Source organism: Podarcis filfolensis, assembly GCF_964270895.1.
Source record: "Podarcis filfolensis genome assembly, chromosome: 11".
In the NCBI taxonomy this organism is placed as follows: domain Eukaryota; kingdom Metazoa; phylum Chordata; class Lepidosauria; order Squamata; family Lacertidae; genus Podarcis; species Podarcis filfolensis.
In genome coordinates this window covers 28,434,996-28,452,843 of record NC_139613.1, presented here as the reverse complement: position 1 = coordinate 28,452,843, position 17,848 = coordinate 28,434,996, and the positions used below count along the sequence as shown (strand labels likewise).

The following is a 17,848-nucleotide window of genomic DNA, read 5'->3' as shown; positions in this document are numbered from 1 at the left end:
AAAACAAACCATGGTTTGTAAGCCAAAACAAACACTTCACCTTATTGTTGGTTGCTAGAAAACAAGCAAAGGTTAATGTGCTGGGCTGAGTTGGAACATTGAAGCAAACCACACTGACTAGACAAACCATAACTTTGTGTTACATACACACTGGTGTAGTGAAATAGTTGTTTTGCATGCTACCCATTAAAGACACAAATAAAGACAGTGCTTGGTTCATAGTTTCTATTATGGTTGTATTCAATTTATACTCTGTGTCTTCAATTAGGATTGGAGGAGCTGTTCCAGTTGTATTCTCCTATTTTGCTGAAGTTCTTGCTCGAGAAAAACGTGGAGAACACTTAAGTTGGCTTTGCATGTTTTGGATGATTGGGGGCATCTATGCATCCGCCATGGCCTGGGCAATCATCCCTCACTATGGTAAGAAGCATATTTTTTGTTGCATAAAGCTACTGCTATCAATGTACATAAATGCTAAGCCATAATCAATTACAAGGCATTTCAGTGTTAGAATTGATTGTTTTAAAGAAGCAGAATGTGGGGCAAACACTTTACAGCAATTAGTAGCACTATTGTGATTCGGCTTGTCCACACGTTTTATGTTCCTAACATATAGAATCATAGAATCATAGAATCATAGAATCATAGAGTTGGAAGAGACCACAAGGGCCATCGAGTCCAACCCCCTGCCAAGCAGGAAACACCATCAGAGCACTCCTGACATATGGTTGTCAAGCCTCTGCTTAAAGACCTCCAAAGAAGGAGACTCCACCACACTCCTTGGCAGCAAATTCCACTGTCGAACAGCTCTTACTGTCAGGAAGTTCTTCCTAATGTTTAGGTGGAATCTTCTTTCTTGTAGTTTGGATCCATTGCTCCGTGTCCGCTTCTCTGGAGCAGCAGAAAACAACCTTTCTCCCTCCTCTATGTGACATCCTTTTATATATTTGAACATGGCTATCATATCACCCCTTAACCTCCTCTTCTCCAGGCTAAACATGCCCAGCTCCCTTAGCCGTTCCTCATAAGGCATTGTTTCCAGGCCTTTGACCATTTTGGTTGCCCTCCTCTGGACACGTTCCAGTTTGTCAGTGTCCTTCTTGAACTGTGGTGCCCAGAACTGGACACAGTACTCCAGGTGAGGTCTGACCAGAGCAGAATACAGTGGCACTATTACTTCCCTTGATCTAGATGCTATACTCCTATTGATGCAGCCCAGAATTGCATTGGCTTTTTTAGCTGCCGCGTCACACTGTTGGCTCATGTCAAGTTTGTGGTCAACCAAGACTCCTAGATCCTTTTCACATGTACTGCTCTCAAGCCAGGTGTCACCCATCTTGTATTTGTGTCTCTCATTTTTTTGCCCAAGTGCAATACTTTACATTTCTCCCTGTTAAAATTCATCTTGTTTGTTTTGGCCCAGTTCTCTAATCTGTCAAGGTCGTTTTGAAGTGTGATCCTGTCCTCTGGGGTGTTAGCCACCCCTCCCAGTTTGGTGTCATCTGCAAATTTGATCAGGATGCCCTTGATTGTTTTATATGATTAACTTAATCTCTAAACAGACATTGGGGTGTGTTTATGAGAGATATTTTGAAGAGTTCCTTTGTTTTGGCCTCTTATATGTTGATAATTGCTCAGTGAGTTCCAGCTGGAAAAAAGGCCTGGTCATACCCAATTGCTTAGAGGTATATCTCACTTGCTGTAGAGGACCATGCAAATATATATTTTCAAACCTGGTTTCTACTAGTGTCATTTGACAGAGAAAGGGGTTTATAAATGCATGAGGTCATATAAATATGCATACTCATAACAGTTTAATTTATTATACTTTTTTTAAGTGTAGGATATTTTATAATAGTCTAAGGGACGCGGGTAGCGCTGTGGGTTAAACCACAGAGCCTAGGACTTGCCGATCAGAAGGTTGGCGGTTCGAATCCCCGCGACGGGGTGAGCTCTCGTTGCTCCGTCCCTGCTCCTGCCAACCTAGCAGTTCGAAAGCACGTCAAAGTGCAAGTAGATAAATAGGTACCTCTCCGGTGGGAAGGTAAACGGCGTTTCCGTGCGCTGCTCTGGTTCACCAGAAGCAGCTTTGTCATGCTGGCCACATGACCCGGAAGCTGTACACCGGCTCCCTCGGCAATAAAGCGAGATGAGTGCCGCAACCCCAGAGTCGGCCACGGGTCCCTTTACCTTTACCTTTAAGGTGTGATAGCAAGTTTTATATATTTTATAATTGCAATAATACTTTTCTTTAGCAAAGCTGAGCATAAAAGTAAAATTAAAAGCCATTTTTAATTATCAAGAGTGAACAACGGTTGTTAACTTTTACAAAATATGCATTTTTAAAACTTACCTTAAGGCAAGGTATTTATATACATGATTACAATAAATTGCTTTCAAAGGTTACTTTGCTTTATTTTAGTGTAGATAACTTAGCATTTTTATTGCAATGTTGTCCTCTAACTTTTAAATGTCAGTACTTTGTAGCCTAGAAGTATTTAAAATATCTTTCTGCAATGCATTGAACTAATTTTCTCGTTGGACGAATCTGAGGAGTATCCTACAGCTCTAAGTCAGCCTAATTTAACTTTTTATCACTCATTTTCAGTATCATATCTAGGAGCCCATCTGTGTTTTTTTGTTTGGTAGTTCCAAATGTTGTGGCAGATTCATTGGTCAAACTGGCCACCCCAGATCATGGATAACAAAGGATGTAGCTTCCTTATCATAAAAAATGCAGGCTGGGATACAGAAAACTTGCCACAATAATGATTCATTCAATGATTCCCTCTTCAGGAGTGAACATAACTGGTATAACATAGACATAGGCTGTTGGACTAACAGACATAGCTTTAAAGACCTTGGTGATGCAGTAAATGATGGGCTGTGTTCGGATAGGAGATACAGGCAATACTGATTTTGCAGTTTAGGGGAGAATCATATACGGTATATTGGAAAGGACAACCCACCCATGAGGCAAGGAATGCATTGCCTGCCGCTGCCGCTGCTGTGTGTTCCTTGGAGGCTGGATCTGTCGCCTCTTCATTAGCTACCTCCATGCTGTCTCCTCCCATCCCTAGCGATGAAATGGCAGGAGTTGCCCTCTGGGGTCTCCTGGACTCTTCACCTGCCTGGTGTGATTCAGAGCAGACCCCTTTACCATCCATGATGGCCTTTGATTCCCACTTCAAGGAACTGAAGTTGAGAACGTTGATTTGATTTTTCCATTTCCCAATGTAGATCTTCACCCGCCCCCCTTGTTCCAGATGTAGACTTTGTTCCCTCCTTGTTCCCGATGTAGATCTTTATTCCCCACTTCTTCCTGATGTAGATTTTCACTCATCACGTCTTCCCTGATGGGAGGGGGCCCCACTTTAGGGTTCGCCCCAGGTGCCAAAATGTCTGGGGCTGGTCCTGATTGGAAATCATGTTCCACACACAAAAAGAGTTGGGGGAGCAACACAGTTGCACAAGATCATATGCCTCTGTCCCTTGGACTATGGCATTCATGCTAATGCCTGGTCTGCTGCACAGCCTAGCAAGAATCACCACTTGAATCTGCACAATTCTCATGTGGCTTTATGGCATCAGGTGTAGTGAATCCATGTGCTTGCCTCTTGAGGAATATTCCACCTGGAAGTTCCCTTGGGAAAAATAAGGCACTCCATTGTTTTCAGCATTAACCATCATCAAATTATAAGGTCCTTGTTCTAGCTAAATTCCAATGAAAATAATTACGCAATACATAATAACACAAATGCTTATCTCTCACTTAGCATGAATTCAGGTACATATTGAGATGAAGCCTATTTATACTGGAGTTTGAATTTTTTAATGGAGATATGTTATCATTCCTTGTAGCTCTTTGAGCTAAAGAGATTCCAGTACTAAGTCACACTGGGTGCAATGTTGGGCTGGATGGGTGCTAGTAAACTGAAATTGAATCCTTGTCAGATGGAAATCCTGTGGGTGGGTGGCTCCCAAGTGTGGGAATTCGGCACTTTACCTGTTCAGAATGTGGTTGCACTATCTTTGAATGAACATATGCACAGTCTTGGAGTGTTCCTGGGTTTGTCATTGTTGCTAGAGGCCCAAGTGACCACGGTGGTGAGGAGTGCCTTTTACCAGCTTTGGCTGGTACACCAGTTATATGCATTTCAGGAGAAAGAATCATCTGGCCACTATTGCCAATGCTTTGAAAACCTTAAGACTCAATTACTGCAATGTGTTCTATGAAGGGCTCCCCTTAATATATGGAGCACCATTTCTGAAGGAGCTGCACTGGATGCCTGTTTGCTACCAGACCAGGTTACCTGAGAGAACATCTTTTCCCAGACGGACCTGTCCAATCACTTAGATAATCATCAGAGACTTTCATGGTTGTGCCAGAGCCTGCAGAGACCCATCTGGTAACAACCAGGAAGAGAGCCTTTCCTATGATGGTGCCCATACTCTGGAATGCTCTTCCTGCCCCCACCCCCAGGCTACACCCATGGTAGTGCTGCATCTGCCAAACCTTAGAGCACCACATCCATTGGATTTTCAGTGCAGGATTACACTATTAGAGTGTATACTTAAAATACTAAAAGCAACAAGAATGACAAAGTTCTATAGAATTTTGAACAGATGCTTATGCAAATTAGGATAAGCAAACCAAATTAAATCCCCTGGTTATCTGTTTGTGGTGTTTTCTCCGCCATGATGCAAAGGGTTTCTTTTTGTGTCCCCCCCACCCCATTCATTTAAATGTTTGCCTTCTCTGTGGTTAGTAGCTTAAGTAGCATTTTAGCACATCTGCTTAATGAAGGCTGAAAACATTTCATTTGTAAGTGCACTAATTACCCTTTCCTGTGATTCTATAGGCTGGATAGGAAATAAAACAGGGGGATTGCTTACCCAGAGATGGTAAACGAGGAGTGGAAATCCTCTAAAAATAAAAGCCAAAGTATATATGGCAGTGCCAAAGTCAAACTAGATGGGACAGTGGAATATCATTGATTACCCCCCTCTCTCTCACCCCCCACACACTCATTTGAAAGGAGAAATCAGCCACAAGAGCTGTTGATATAAACATCTCCCCACCCTAAAAAACCCCTGCTGCTTTCCCTTTGGAGGAGGCTATCCTTATGGTATTTACATGCTTTGCCTGTAGGCCAAACAACAACTTGTATGTGTTTTTGCTTACATGTTTGTGTTTTGACAACAGTGGAAGTCTGTTGTTGCTGCAGCTCTGAGCTGATTCTTCCTCTCAACTCCAGGTTGCACCAGGAAGTTTTGGCCCCTTTTGGAAAGCTGGTCTTTGGCAGCTGCCTGACGATGCCTAGGCTTGTATGACAGGAGTGTTCTTAGCTTGTCATGCCACAAATTCTACATATGTATCCCTTCCAAATACTATTCATCGAGTTTTAAATGTATATGTCAACCAAACAGGTGTTTTGTTCTTGATTTGGAAGTAAGTGATTTATGGGCATCCAAACACAGGATGCCTTGAAGGGCATAAATGTTGAGATCAAGAAAAGAGAAGTGATTAATCAAAGATGTTAACAATGTGTTAAAGGTATCTGTGATAAGGAAGGAATCTGAGGTATGGCTGAGATACATTTCTTATTATTGGGTTGTTGTTGTTTTGCAAAATCAGTGATATTTAAGGTCTTTCCACAGCCTCTTTTGTTTTGCAGATATGTTTGAAACTAGGTGCAAAACAAAATCCTCCCTTTTGTGTCAGTTCTGCTGTCTAGCTTCTTAAAGTTCTTCACTTCTCCAAAGCTATTAAACATCACTACAATTTGTATATTCTGCTGGAGGACACTGCTGAAACTGTGTGGGTGAATGAGTAGCGGATGTCCTCCCCACCATACTGATGTTCTCTGATGTGAATTGTGCCTTCCACATGCTCACCTAGTTTCAAGGAAGACAGTTCATGTGATTCTTTTCTCACCCTTAGTTTCAGGCAGTGTTAGAAACTCAGATATATAAGCTGGACGCCAAATGGCTCCTTAAACCAGGGTTACAGTCACCAAGACGGAATGCCTAGATGCCATTATGGGGCCAGACAACTAGAAAATTGCATTGGTTTCCTTTTGATTGTACTTGCTTTGTCCTAACCATATGAATCTCTTTGTTGGAGCATGTGAAATCAAGGCAAAGTTACTATTGGGAAAAATTGTTACGTTTGAAATGATCAAAGTATTTGCTTAAGAGTAAAAGCAAAGCAAGACAACAAACCAATCATGTCGTGTAATTGTGCAGACGAGAAAGGTATGTTTAATGAGCATGTCTATAAAAATAAATTACATTAACCCCCCCCCCACCGCTCTAAAAGGATAGCCAAACAAAGGAATTAGAAAGTAACCTTTTGAAAACAAAGTGCAGCTTTCCAATTGCAGTTGCTGTTTCCTTGTTACAGATTGTTGTTGGTTGTATACCATGATTCCCCAAAAGCCTGTGTTTTGTAGTGGGGTGAGAGGAGCAGGAGAGGGACACTGTCAGAGAGTTTCGATTTGCTGCTGATTCCTACATCTCTATTTTTATGCATTTTAAAATGCTGTGACTGAAGAACAGCACTGAGCCAGACCCAATCACGTACTCTCCATAGATGTTGTGGGTATATAAATCTCGGGGGCTGCTAACTCACTCAGCCATAGAGTCAGCTCAATTACGTGCTGCAATCCTTGTAATGAGATTTTCAATGGTATCAGCTTAGCATTAACCCACAGTGGCCTGTTCAGCCTTTTTGTTGTATAATTAGAGCATTACCTTTCCAAGTTCATGTTGTCTCTGATCTGCCTTGAACTGTTGTTATCGAAAGTTCAGTGTAAATATTTAATAATGACATCCCAGTTGCTTTTTTAGAACTAGCCTGTGTGGTGCAGTGTCTAGACTGATACCTAACGCAGTGTGATTGAATTTTCACTGATACACCCAGACAAATCTTGTTCACCACTGGGGTTAGGGATCCTACCTTTGTTTGACAAGGTCGCTCCATATCTACCTATATAATCCTCACCAATGTGGAGCTTTTTCCCTTGCAAGATTTAGCGTTATGCCATCTGCCATTCTGCAGGGAAGGTTCTTGAAGGTTCCATGTTCAGAGACGTATTGTCCTTGTGGTCTAGGACCATTCAAGACCATTGCACATGCCTTGTTTACTGTCCATTTTATGCAGTAATTCATGACAAATGTTTGAGCCCCATGTTGAAGGAGTGGTTAAGGTGTTATGACTCCTACAGGGTTTCCTTCTTATTGAATAGCTGAAGGCATGATAGCATGGAGAAAGTAGCAAAATATCTGAGCAATGCCATGAAACTACGTCGTCATAAGACCTGAGTGGTACTTTTTAACCTTGTTAAAGCTGTATAGTTTGATCTCAAAGCATATGTTTTAATTCATATGTTCCTGTCTTTGTATGCCAATAAAGTTTGTTTGTTTGTTTGATTGATTTTTAATGAGCAGGTATGCTGTACATATTTTTGCTTAAACTTCTGGTGCAATTTAAAAGCTTACATGTATGAATCCCTGTAAAAGTAACCATCATGCCTTCTTTGCAACTTCTTGTCTGACTAAGACCAGCAAATAAATAACAGAATAGTTAGTGCCTATTAACATACGTCATGGCCATATTTCAGTTGACTTGAGTTGCTAAACTCTCTGTTGGACTGTGGCCAATAGCACGATGGGACCCTGGAATGGGTGTAAGTGTAATTTAATCTCTCTCTCTCTCTCTCTCTCTCAATCTCTCTAATTCTGCATAAAATTTCTAAAAGCCAATGTTCTTGCTATAATGTAGGAAAGAGAGTAAGAATAATAAAATACAACATGCTTGAAGTTAGTCTTTGCATGTTCTTTATATTCTTAGCTTTCTTTCCTGGAATATAGCAGGCTACCCTTTCTCAGTTATTTATCTGAAAGAAAATAATAATATGATGACTTGCAAGGGAACAGAATTGCTCTACCCAGAGAACATCAATTTAGGATGCTGCAAGGTATACTGAACTGGAGATTCAGGCTGCATATATAACCATACATTATATGACTTACTCAAAAGAATGCTGGCAACTTTTCTTTGATAAGGGTGCTGGGAATGGTAGCTCTGTGGGAGTAAACTACAGTTCCCAGGATTCTCTGGGGAAAGTCACATAGTTTAAAAGTATGGTGTATATGCAGCCTCAGAGTCATAGCATCATAAAAAGAACATCTTAAAGTAAAGTAAAGTGTGGGATATTGCCTTGCTGGAAAAACTAACAAATAAGCTGAGACTCATCAGTGGCCAGAGAAAAAAGAATGATTTGGTACCTAACATGTTTGCTCTTGAGACCATCTTGGCTTTGTCCTGGAAGACCCCACTGCCTGTCTTGCAGGCCATTATTCCACCTGGTGTGGGAGGGCAGGGCCCTGACTGACTGAAGCTAGAAAAAGCTGAGGCTGCTGAACAGACTTGGGTTGCGTTGTTGTTTGGGGGAGGTTGGGTAGGGAGTTGTTGCTGTTGCTGCTTTTTAAACTTTATTTTAGATTTTGACTGTTTTTGTTATGTTGCAGATATTTTTCATGTTATAAAGGGTAAAGGTAAAGGATCTCTAGATGGTTAAGTCCAGTCAAAGGCGACTATGGGGTTGTGGTTCTCATCTCGCTTTCAGGCCGAGAGAGCCAGCTTTAGTCCAGAGCCAGCTTTCTGGGTCATGTGGCCAGCATTCTGGTGCAATGGAACACCGTGATGGAAACTAGAGCACACGGAAACACCGTTTACCTTCCCGCCACAGCGGTACCTATTTATCTATTTGCACTGGTATGCTTTCAAACTGCTAGGTTGGCAGAAGCTGGGACAGAGCAATGGGCGCTCACCCCATCACACAGATTCGAACCACTGACCTTCCGATCGGCAAACCCAAGAGGCTCAGTGGTTTAGACTACAGCGCCACATGCTCCCATGTTGTAAGCCACCTTGAGCAGGGTTTGAACTGTGGAAAGGTGGCATACAGATATAAATATGCATGTATGTAGGTTTGTGGTCTGGCTTTATTTAATTTGTAAGCTAGGAAGAACATGGCCAAGGACCCCCCTTTGGCCTATGAACAAATATGGCTGATATAGTGACTCAGGGCATTTGAATACTATAATTACTTTCCCTTGGTATAATAGGGTTAATGTTTTGCAGCCTTGTCTTGTATAACCATTATGTCTATGCTATAAATAGTTTCAGGTGCTACCTTCTATGCATTCACATACTTCTGGTTTGTTTATTTTGGTTGTATTTTGTGTATGCATTTGTTTGACAGTGATCTATAGCATGTAGAAGAGCCTAAATTATTAAGTCTGCTACATCTTTCTAAACCCCATCTCAAGAGTGGGACACCACAGACTTTGTGACTTTAACACTGCCATTTCCCCTGCCCTTCCCCTTCCTGTCCCATTATTTTGGTTAACATCAAACTTAGGTAACAGTTCCAAACCTTGCTCACTATTGTGTAACATTTTGGTTAGCCTCCTAAAAAGTATTGGCCAATTATGGATTTTGTTACATTAGGATTTTTTTGTGTTGATTACGCTTTTACCACATTCTCTGTACTGTTGAGGCTAAATGAAAACAGGCAGCCCCACAGGGGGGGTGATATGAAATTATCTCTTAATTCTTCCATACTAGTTTTCATGAGCAACTCTTATTTGCTTGTCTTTGGAAAAATCTGCATATGAAAGAATTGCTTTGGTTAAAGACTTGCTATAGAGGTGGAAAATTAGAGTGAAGTCTGAGTTGTAGCTCAACTCTCCAATTACATGTGCCCCTGTGTTAATTTTCCTCCAGTAAGGGAAGCAGGACCTTGTGTTTTCTAGTCATTAATAGCCTCCTGATGAACCAACCATTTCACCTTTTACACCTGCCAGAGTGGCACAGATGGCAGCCTTTTCCTCCAGAGGGTCTTGTAGTACACTTGACTTTCTCTAAGGGATCAGTTTCCCTCTAGTAAATGAACATGTTTACACCAAAACCAACTCCAGTGCTAAAATATAAAAAAGGAAAATGACTCAATCCATCCATTAGATTTCTAGCCAACTTTTAAAGGTAAAAGCCTTCACAAAGCAGATTACAACTTACTTGTTGTATGTTGTACATCCAACATATGGATAATTAAAATAACAAACAAGAAAGTAGCAATGAAAACTTCAGTCAAAAGCATGATGCTCTAAATTTAACCAAATGTAGAGTAAAATAAATAAGCCTTTAAAATCCTCCTAAAGGCCAGCAAAGTAGTGGTCATGGGAAGGGGGCAAGCACACTTCACAGGAAATGACTTTTCAAAGTAGGTTGGCAACCCAAAGGAGGTTGTTTGGGCAATTATTATTTTTTAAAACCCCCCCCCCCACAAATATATTGTTATGAGTTTGTCGGTACCAGACCCATTCTAACCCATGGACCCAGCCAGTGTTAAAATGTAAGCTAGGCTGGCTTCCTGCGTTCAGGTAATTGCCTGGGTGAAAGGCCATTAAGAAAGCAAAGAAAAAGTGATCTGCTATTAAGAGAGCAGAAGAGTCAGGGCTCTGTGCCAGATGGCAAATATATGGGGCATCTCTTCAGCTCTCAGATAGTTAGAAGGACAAAGCCAGAGTTGAGAATTTAGGAGTTGCCTGTGATGTGACTGAGGAGTAAAGCTGCAGGCTAGAAAGCCAGAGGAGGCAGAACATGATGATTGAATTCTGCTTGAATCCAAGGCTGTGGCTGTGAAAGAAACAATACCCTCTTAGGGTGCTGATGCTGTGAACCCCAGGTTGCATATATATGCGTAAATGAACCATAGATACCCAAAGACACCACAGTCTCTGCAGTATCTCATATCTCCAAAGGAAAAATGAACCCTGGGTAAGCACCTAGACACCTTGGAAACTTGCACCGCTTGGAGATTGGGGTGGTTTGCAATACCATTTTGGTTACTGGTGATGATCCATTTAATGAGAATGAGTCTATAAGCAGGCTTGGGGAACCTTTAGCTCTCCAGGTGTTGTTCAAACACAATTCCCATGACTATTTGTTATGCTTGTTGGGGCTGATGGAAGTTGTGTTTGACAACATCTGTGGAGGCCACAGGTACCCTATCCCTGCTCTAAAGCAACTTGGGGCGGGGGGACGCATTGTGACATTGCTTTCTTGGCTGAAGTTGTAGGATAAAATACATTTTACATATGTGCAGCTACTGAGTGAGCAATTTCTTTTAAATTAAATTCTGTGAGGAGGAACAGATGCCATCATCAAGTGAAGCTACTGAAATGGACTGAAAGTACGGTATATCTGCATTGAGCCCTAGTAGTGCAATTGACTCCACTTGCACTAATTTGTTTCTTCCGTGCTCCTTTCACATTTTTGAGCACAAATGCAAAGACCAGTAGAAAAGAGGTGAGGGATAATTCCGAACAAGTTACGTGTGCTTAGGTGTGTTAACTTGCACATTATTAGTTGTCTAGGTTATTTACGGGAAGGGCTATAGCTTAGAGGTAAGGCAGGGATGGGGAATTGGATCCAGGCAGTGGATCCTTATATCCACCCCCTGTCAACATTGATGGATGGGCAGGAACATCTATCTGTCAATCACCTGATGTGATAATGATGACAGGTGACTAACACCTGTCAACATTCAAAGGAGGTTGAAGCAACTGCTGGTCAATGGTTACAGCCACCTTCTTTAAAGATGTGCTTTCTGTGCTCATTGGAGCTGGCAGCATGCCTTCAAAAGATGCTTTCTATATCTGCCAGTCAGCTGATTTATCCTTATGAGAATATCTGCAGAGGAGGAAATGGTTCTAGAAGTGGAGCATCTTCCCGTCTGCAGATAAAGCAGTTTGGGTTCAATGCACTTTCTCAGTGACAGCAGTTAGACTGCATGGTCATAACCCCTTTTGTTATGGAGTGCAAATCTCAAATATAACGCATCCTCTTGTAGGCATCTTAATGAATGTGAGATGTTTATTAAGTTCAATAAATTTGTACAGTATAGTCCTGTGATGACCCGCCTTAGGTCAGGCTGTGACCCACCAGCTGAAGACTAATGTACTACAATGAGTTGAATTGGAGTGGAATTTAACAACAATAACAAATAAACCCCAAAACTACAGCCCTGGGTAGTTGAACTGGGATATGCCTTTTTAGAATTAAGAGAGCAAAAGATACAATTTAAAGAAAAGGTGAGCACAGCAGGGAATAGATGGTGCAGAACTTTGCATGTTGAAGGTGATGAAAAAGAAGAATTGTAATGACAAAGCCAAGTAGTTTCACAAGCTGGTTAGTAAATTGCTGTTCTTTTGCCTCTGTTCCCATATAATCATTTTCTACTGTGGGAGTGCTTGCCTGCAGTGATTTCCTGGCATGGAAATCACGCAGTTGTGCTTTATATGCATGTCTGCTCAGCAAACCAGGAACTCAGTCATGGCTCATTATATCCACACCTGACTCAAGCAAAGATACATCAGATCAGCAGCAGTGTTGTAGATAGGGCACTAGAGTTGGATTGAGAGACATGGGTTCATGTTTTGCTCAAGTATTCCTGGCGACTGTAGTCCTGTTGTTCTAGGCCCCAGTTCTCCATGTGTAGATTGTGGAACACTGAGGCATTGGACACTATCGCAGTGGGGATAAATAACATCAAACACACTTTTAAGGGTTATTCACATAGTTACCCTCATTACCTTTGCGTTGAGAGCAGCATGGCCTCTATGGGAGTCCTCCTGGGTTTCTCATAGTCCTGAATGCAAAGTACTAAATGAGTACCTGATTTAAATCTAAGTGGCTCCAGCTTCTCTCCTGTATATCAGCAATAGCTCTGGCACTCAATTTTTAATAATAGCTGAGGCATCCAATTTAGATTTCTGGGGAAATGTTTCCAAAAGTCGTAATTGCTTTTAAATGTCAGCAAACTGATCCTGAAGTAGAAATTCAATATGTTTTTATAAATAATCCCAGATGAGGGCAAACGTTTAAATCATTACTGCCTTCTTTTATTGCATTGCCATTGCTTGTTAACGTTAGAAACTAATAGTAACAAGAGAGCCAGACACAGCCCTAGTTTTCACAAACATCTGAGGAGAAGGTAAACCTGTTTCTTGACTGTGCCATTGCAGACAGCAGGTGTGTGCTCAAATGAGCGAATGATCCACGATACAATAAAACCTGTACGTATATAGAAAGTTATGTCAGAGAAATAGATTCCAGCCTTGCCTTCTTCCTGCTATGCTAGGTTTCTGTAGCCAAGGAACAAACCTCAATTATACTATAACTGATCTGTCAGAATATTAGTATTGCTCCAGTTGTTTATTCAGTTGTCAACACTCTTGTTGTAATTCAGTATTATTTAAGATACTGAACGAAACCTCTAATTCCATCAGCAGTGTCTCTCAGCTTCTGTCTGTGCCAGAGTATTTCAAACCAAACCAGAGTATTTTAACCAAAAAAAGTTTAGTTATTTAGTATACTCAGGATGTAGGCTGACTTACTATAATAAACTAGTTGTTTTCCCAACAACGTATCTTAAGCTGTGTACATATTAATGGCTTAAAATGCAGCTTAGGTCATTCTTTTTCTCAATTCAGGTTGAGGTTGTTTGGCAGCAAATGCCTTAAAACGTATTTCATAAGAAATGACAGGATGGATACGGATTGTGACTGGGTTGTGTTTACACAGCTTCCCAAACCAGTGGTGGAAGCACACTGGATGCAAAGTGAACTGGAGTGTGTACACAGCCCTTACTAAAGAGTCAGAATCAGTACTGATCTGAATGCTTTAAGGGTGCCACCCAGTGGCTGTTCAGCAAACTTCCCTGACTATATATATATATTTTTAAAACACACATTAATCCTGTAATTCTGCTCTTTCTAATAACTCTCTTCAATCTGTGTCTCTCATAGTGATAACAATATGAATAAAAATATTTCAGGTCAGATTTCCTAAATGAAGGGTGGGTGGATGAAGGAATAATTAAAACATGCAGCTCTGTTAAGATTTATTGATTAAATATTTTTTATCTCCTCTTAGCTCCTCTCCTTAGCTTTCAACGCAACTTACAAATTCTACTTCATAAATCATACTGTAAATCATAAATAAGAAACTACTCATAAACAAATTAAACCGCGCAAGTACATAGCAGTAAAAATAGCAGTACTAACAGCTTCGACCAGTTGATGTTGACCAGTTTTCCAAGCCTGGGCACACAGGGTGGATTTAGCCTTGTATCTGAAGTATAGTAAAATCTATGAAGCTAGTGCAAAAAGGTTCAGAAAAGCCTAACATGCCCAAATCAAGAGATGTATTGCTGTTATTGGTTTTCCTATCCCTTTGGTGTTCTTTCACAAAATGTTTTGAGAGCCCACAAAGGTCCTTTCTCAACCCTGAAAATGTTCACAGGAGAACCTCTGGCACAGTCCTAACAGATCATTCAATAGCTTTGTTTGCAGGTCATGTTAAACCATAATTAATGTTTTGTTTTGTTTTTACTGTGAAGGTAGCTCCTTCTTGCTAGCATACTGGAGGAACATGTCACAATCCCTGGTTTAGCATTACGGTGGTACCTCAGGTTACATACGCTTCAGGTTACATATGCTTCAGGTTACATACGCTTCAGGTTACATACTCTGCTAACCCAGAAATAGTGCTTCAGGTTAAGAACTTTGCTTCAGGACGAGAACAGAAATCGTTCCCCGGCGGCACGGCAGCAGCAGGAGGCCCCATTAGCTAAAGTGGTGCTTCAGGTTAAGAACAGTTTCAGGTTAATAACGGACCTCCGGAACGAATTAAGTACTTAACCCGAGGTACCACTGTATATCTGAACTGGGTATCACTCCAAACAAACCACAATTTGCTGCCACATTTTGTTATTGGTTTCCAAATCTTGGTTTGTTTGCACAAACATTTAAATTGGATCAGTTATGACATGACAATTTCACATATATTCATCTGCAGAAATGATGTAACAGCCATTCCTTTGTTGCAAAACACTAGTACATTCTGCAGAAATTTCCCTTACTCTGTTTTAACAAATATGTTGAAAATGGGGGGGAAACCATATTAAAGAGAAAGCCACTTGCACAGCCTTTGGCTTAATGTTTTAAGTAAGTGATTCTATGTAAATTAGAATCTTCGTACATTTTTCCATTGCCATTGATCTGTCCTACGCTAATACCATTCTGTAATCTGTCACTGCAGGTTAGGTGATTCATTTGGTCATTTCTTGTAATCAGTAGAGTGAGAAGGTGATATTCAATGTGAAGCTGCTGCAGAGGCTGAAAAATGCAGTTACTGTAGGTTTTATTTTACAGCACAGCCTGAGAAAACTGTTCCCAGGATGCACTTGGGCTATTGTTTTAACAACCCGTCGCCCCTTGGAACTTGCTGCTGTTTTCAAGATTAATGACTTTGGAATTCGGCATTTGCAGAGAGCAAGGGTGAAGTTTAAGTCTGCAGAGCTGCACTGCCTTCTAAATGAATCAGACAAAGAACACATATATCTTCCTGTTGTGTCATAGCGAAAGGGTGGTGGATGCAAACTGGTCAGAAGCCAATAACATATCTACATTTGGCACCAGAGTTTATCTTCAGATAAATACATTTGGCATACATTTTTAGAATCAGTTCTAAAATGTCTGTCTCAAGAAGGGCAGCCGTGTTAGTCTGTTGCAGCAAAAATTAACAAAGAGTCTTATGGCACCTTAATGACATACACATTTATTGTGACACATTTATTGTTATTACTCTTCATGGACTAGAGTCACAACCCTGTAGAAATGTATGTTTGGTTCTTCTTTGTATTAAAAATACTTTTTAAAGAACACTTTTGAAAAAGGACACTGGCTCGCTACCCTATGGTAATATGGAAACATGAAGGAGAGCGGACTTGTCAGGATTGAATAAGTGGCAAATGTTATTTCCTGTTGGGATTTTGTTTGTTTGTAATTATACTATTTCAAAACTGCAAGTGAAACATTTCAGACTTGGGAGCGTAGCAAAAGCTTAATTACAACAGAGAGAAGGAAACATCTGACACAATATTTAGGAATCCTCTGAATCAAGCCCTTGGAATTACAGGTGTCTAGGTCTGTAGGTATTGAATGGTTGGTTTTTATATTTGTTTGGATCGTGGAGCTATAGAGGAGGACAGAGGATATTGTTTACTTTCATGTGTAGTCACTTTTTATATCAGTATAACTTGCTTGACATAAAAGAATCAGCTTGCAAAGTGGAATTGCTTTTGGGAATCAGGTTTATCCCAGGTTGCTGCCAACTTCTGTAGTACAAAAATGACACCTCATGTTTACAGATTAACCACACTCTACCTTGTAGTCCTGCATCCTGCCCCACCCTTCCACATATTCACAACCATGCTACTTTCTCTTAAATCATACTGTCTAGTAACAGCGAAGCCTTTCTGGAATAGCAGGTATTCTTGAGGAAGTGGTAAAAATCTGCAACTGCTTCATGTTCTCTGTATCTGCCCTCAGGTGGAATGTTAGGTGCATTTTGTGACTTTGTGTTAGCTTTAGAATGAATTACGATGTTTGCATCAGAATGTATGACCAGCTATACTGAAGCAGCAGGGGATTCTTTCCTTCAGTCACTCTTAAAAGTAGAAATAGCAGTAAGACTTGATAGAGGAATGTTACCAGTGTAGCAGCCCCATGGAAATTCTCCCATAGTGTTTATTTACAATCCCAGGCTGTGTTCACAGGTGATGATGAGTGAATGCTTGAACTCCTACAGCTTGTGGTTGAGAGGGAGCTTAACCATGAGACCAGGTTCTCTCAACATGCTAAGGCAAACCATGGTTTAGCTGCCACATTGCACTTAGCTAAAAGGACCAAGGAGGAGCAAAGCAGGGTTCAAGCTGCTCTTTGGGAGCAAGCAAGTTTGCATGATTCCAGTAAGTCATAGTTTGGCTTACCACATCAGAGAAGCCAGACTATTATGTAACCCAGTAATGTGGCTTCATGCTTTTCTGAGTTTTCCTATCAGTGGCAGTAGAGGCATAAACAATGATGGTACTACAACTTTTAGTGAACATATTTAAATGCTACAGAGAACAAAAACTTGCCACGGGGATGCAATGTCTCACAGCAAGTCTATGACAGGTATAATGCATCCCACTGGAAGCAGATACCATGAACAAAGGTAGCAAATTCCTGATAATGAAGATTGGTCTGGAAATCACTCAAATATAATCCTAATTTACCTACTTCAGTGTGGCTAATTCCTGTGATAGTGCCAGTGAATTTGTGGATTCTGTGGGTCTGAAAACCATGGGCCTAAAATAGACATTTTATTCAGGTCTTCTGTTTTACTGACTGTATCTTCCCTGTGCAACCAAGATAAGTGCTGTAAATGTAGCAGTTTTAGTTTTAGAGTTTTCCCATAGGATTTTGTTTGCAGGACAAACAGCCTTGCTAGCTTGTACATATTGGCTGTGTGATACAGAAGTACATGCAACGTGATTTGTTAAAGCTAAAGTATTGACTGGATTTAGATCTTATCCTTTATTAAATAATTACAAAGAGTTGAGCACAGGAAAGAGATATTGCAGATTCAGAATTTACTTAACCTTTATGTTCATTTCTATGAAGATTAATTTTATTGATAATTAGGGCTAGTGTGTAAACCAGTGTGATTCCCTTTATTTTTAATATGATGTTTGGCACGAGAAAGACAGCTTCATCTTCTTGTGCACATCTGATTGAGCAATCAATATCTGTGCTAATTATCACTTTTGAAGATAGCTTGTTAGATCAGACTTTCTGTGAGAATGTGTGCATGGCAAATGTGCAGAGAAATAATGGATTCACTTTTCAAAGACAACTAACCAGCAACTGTATGTCAATTTAATCTTTA

General features: G+C 40.7%; 1 protein-coding gene across 4 annotated transcripts in view; it reads left to right on the top strand.

Moving 5' to 3' along the window:
• SV2C (synaptic vesicle glycoprotein 2C) overlaps window positions 1–17,848 on the top strand; it is an 81,266-nt gene that overhangs the window by 42,000 nt on the left and 21,418 nt on the right. For all 4 annotated transcript variants that reach the window (XR_014540028.1, XR_014540029.1, XM_083577375.1 and 1 more), the window contains exon 4: window positions 269–420. Coding sequence is in view for 2 of the 4 variants with exons in the window: in XM_083577375.1 (XP_083433501.1) it covers window positions 269–420 (152 nt within the window). In the remaining 2 variants the exon portion in view is untranslated. The remainder of the gene's footprint in view (window positions 1–268; window positions 421–17,848) is intronic.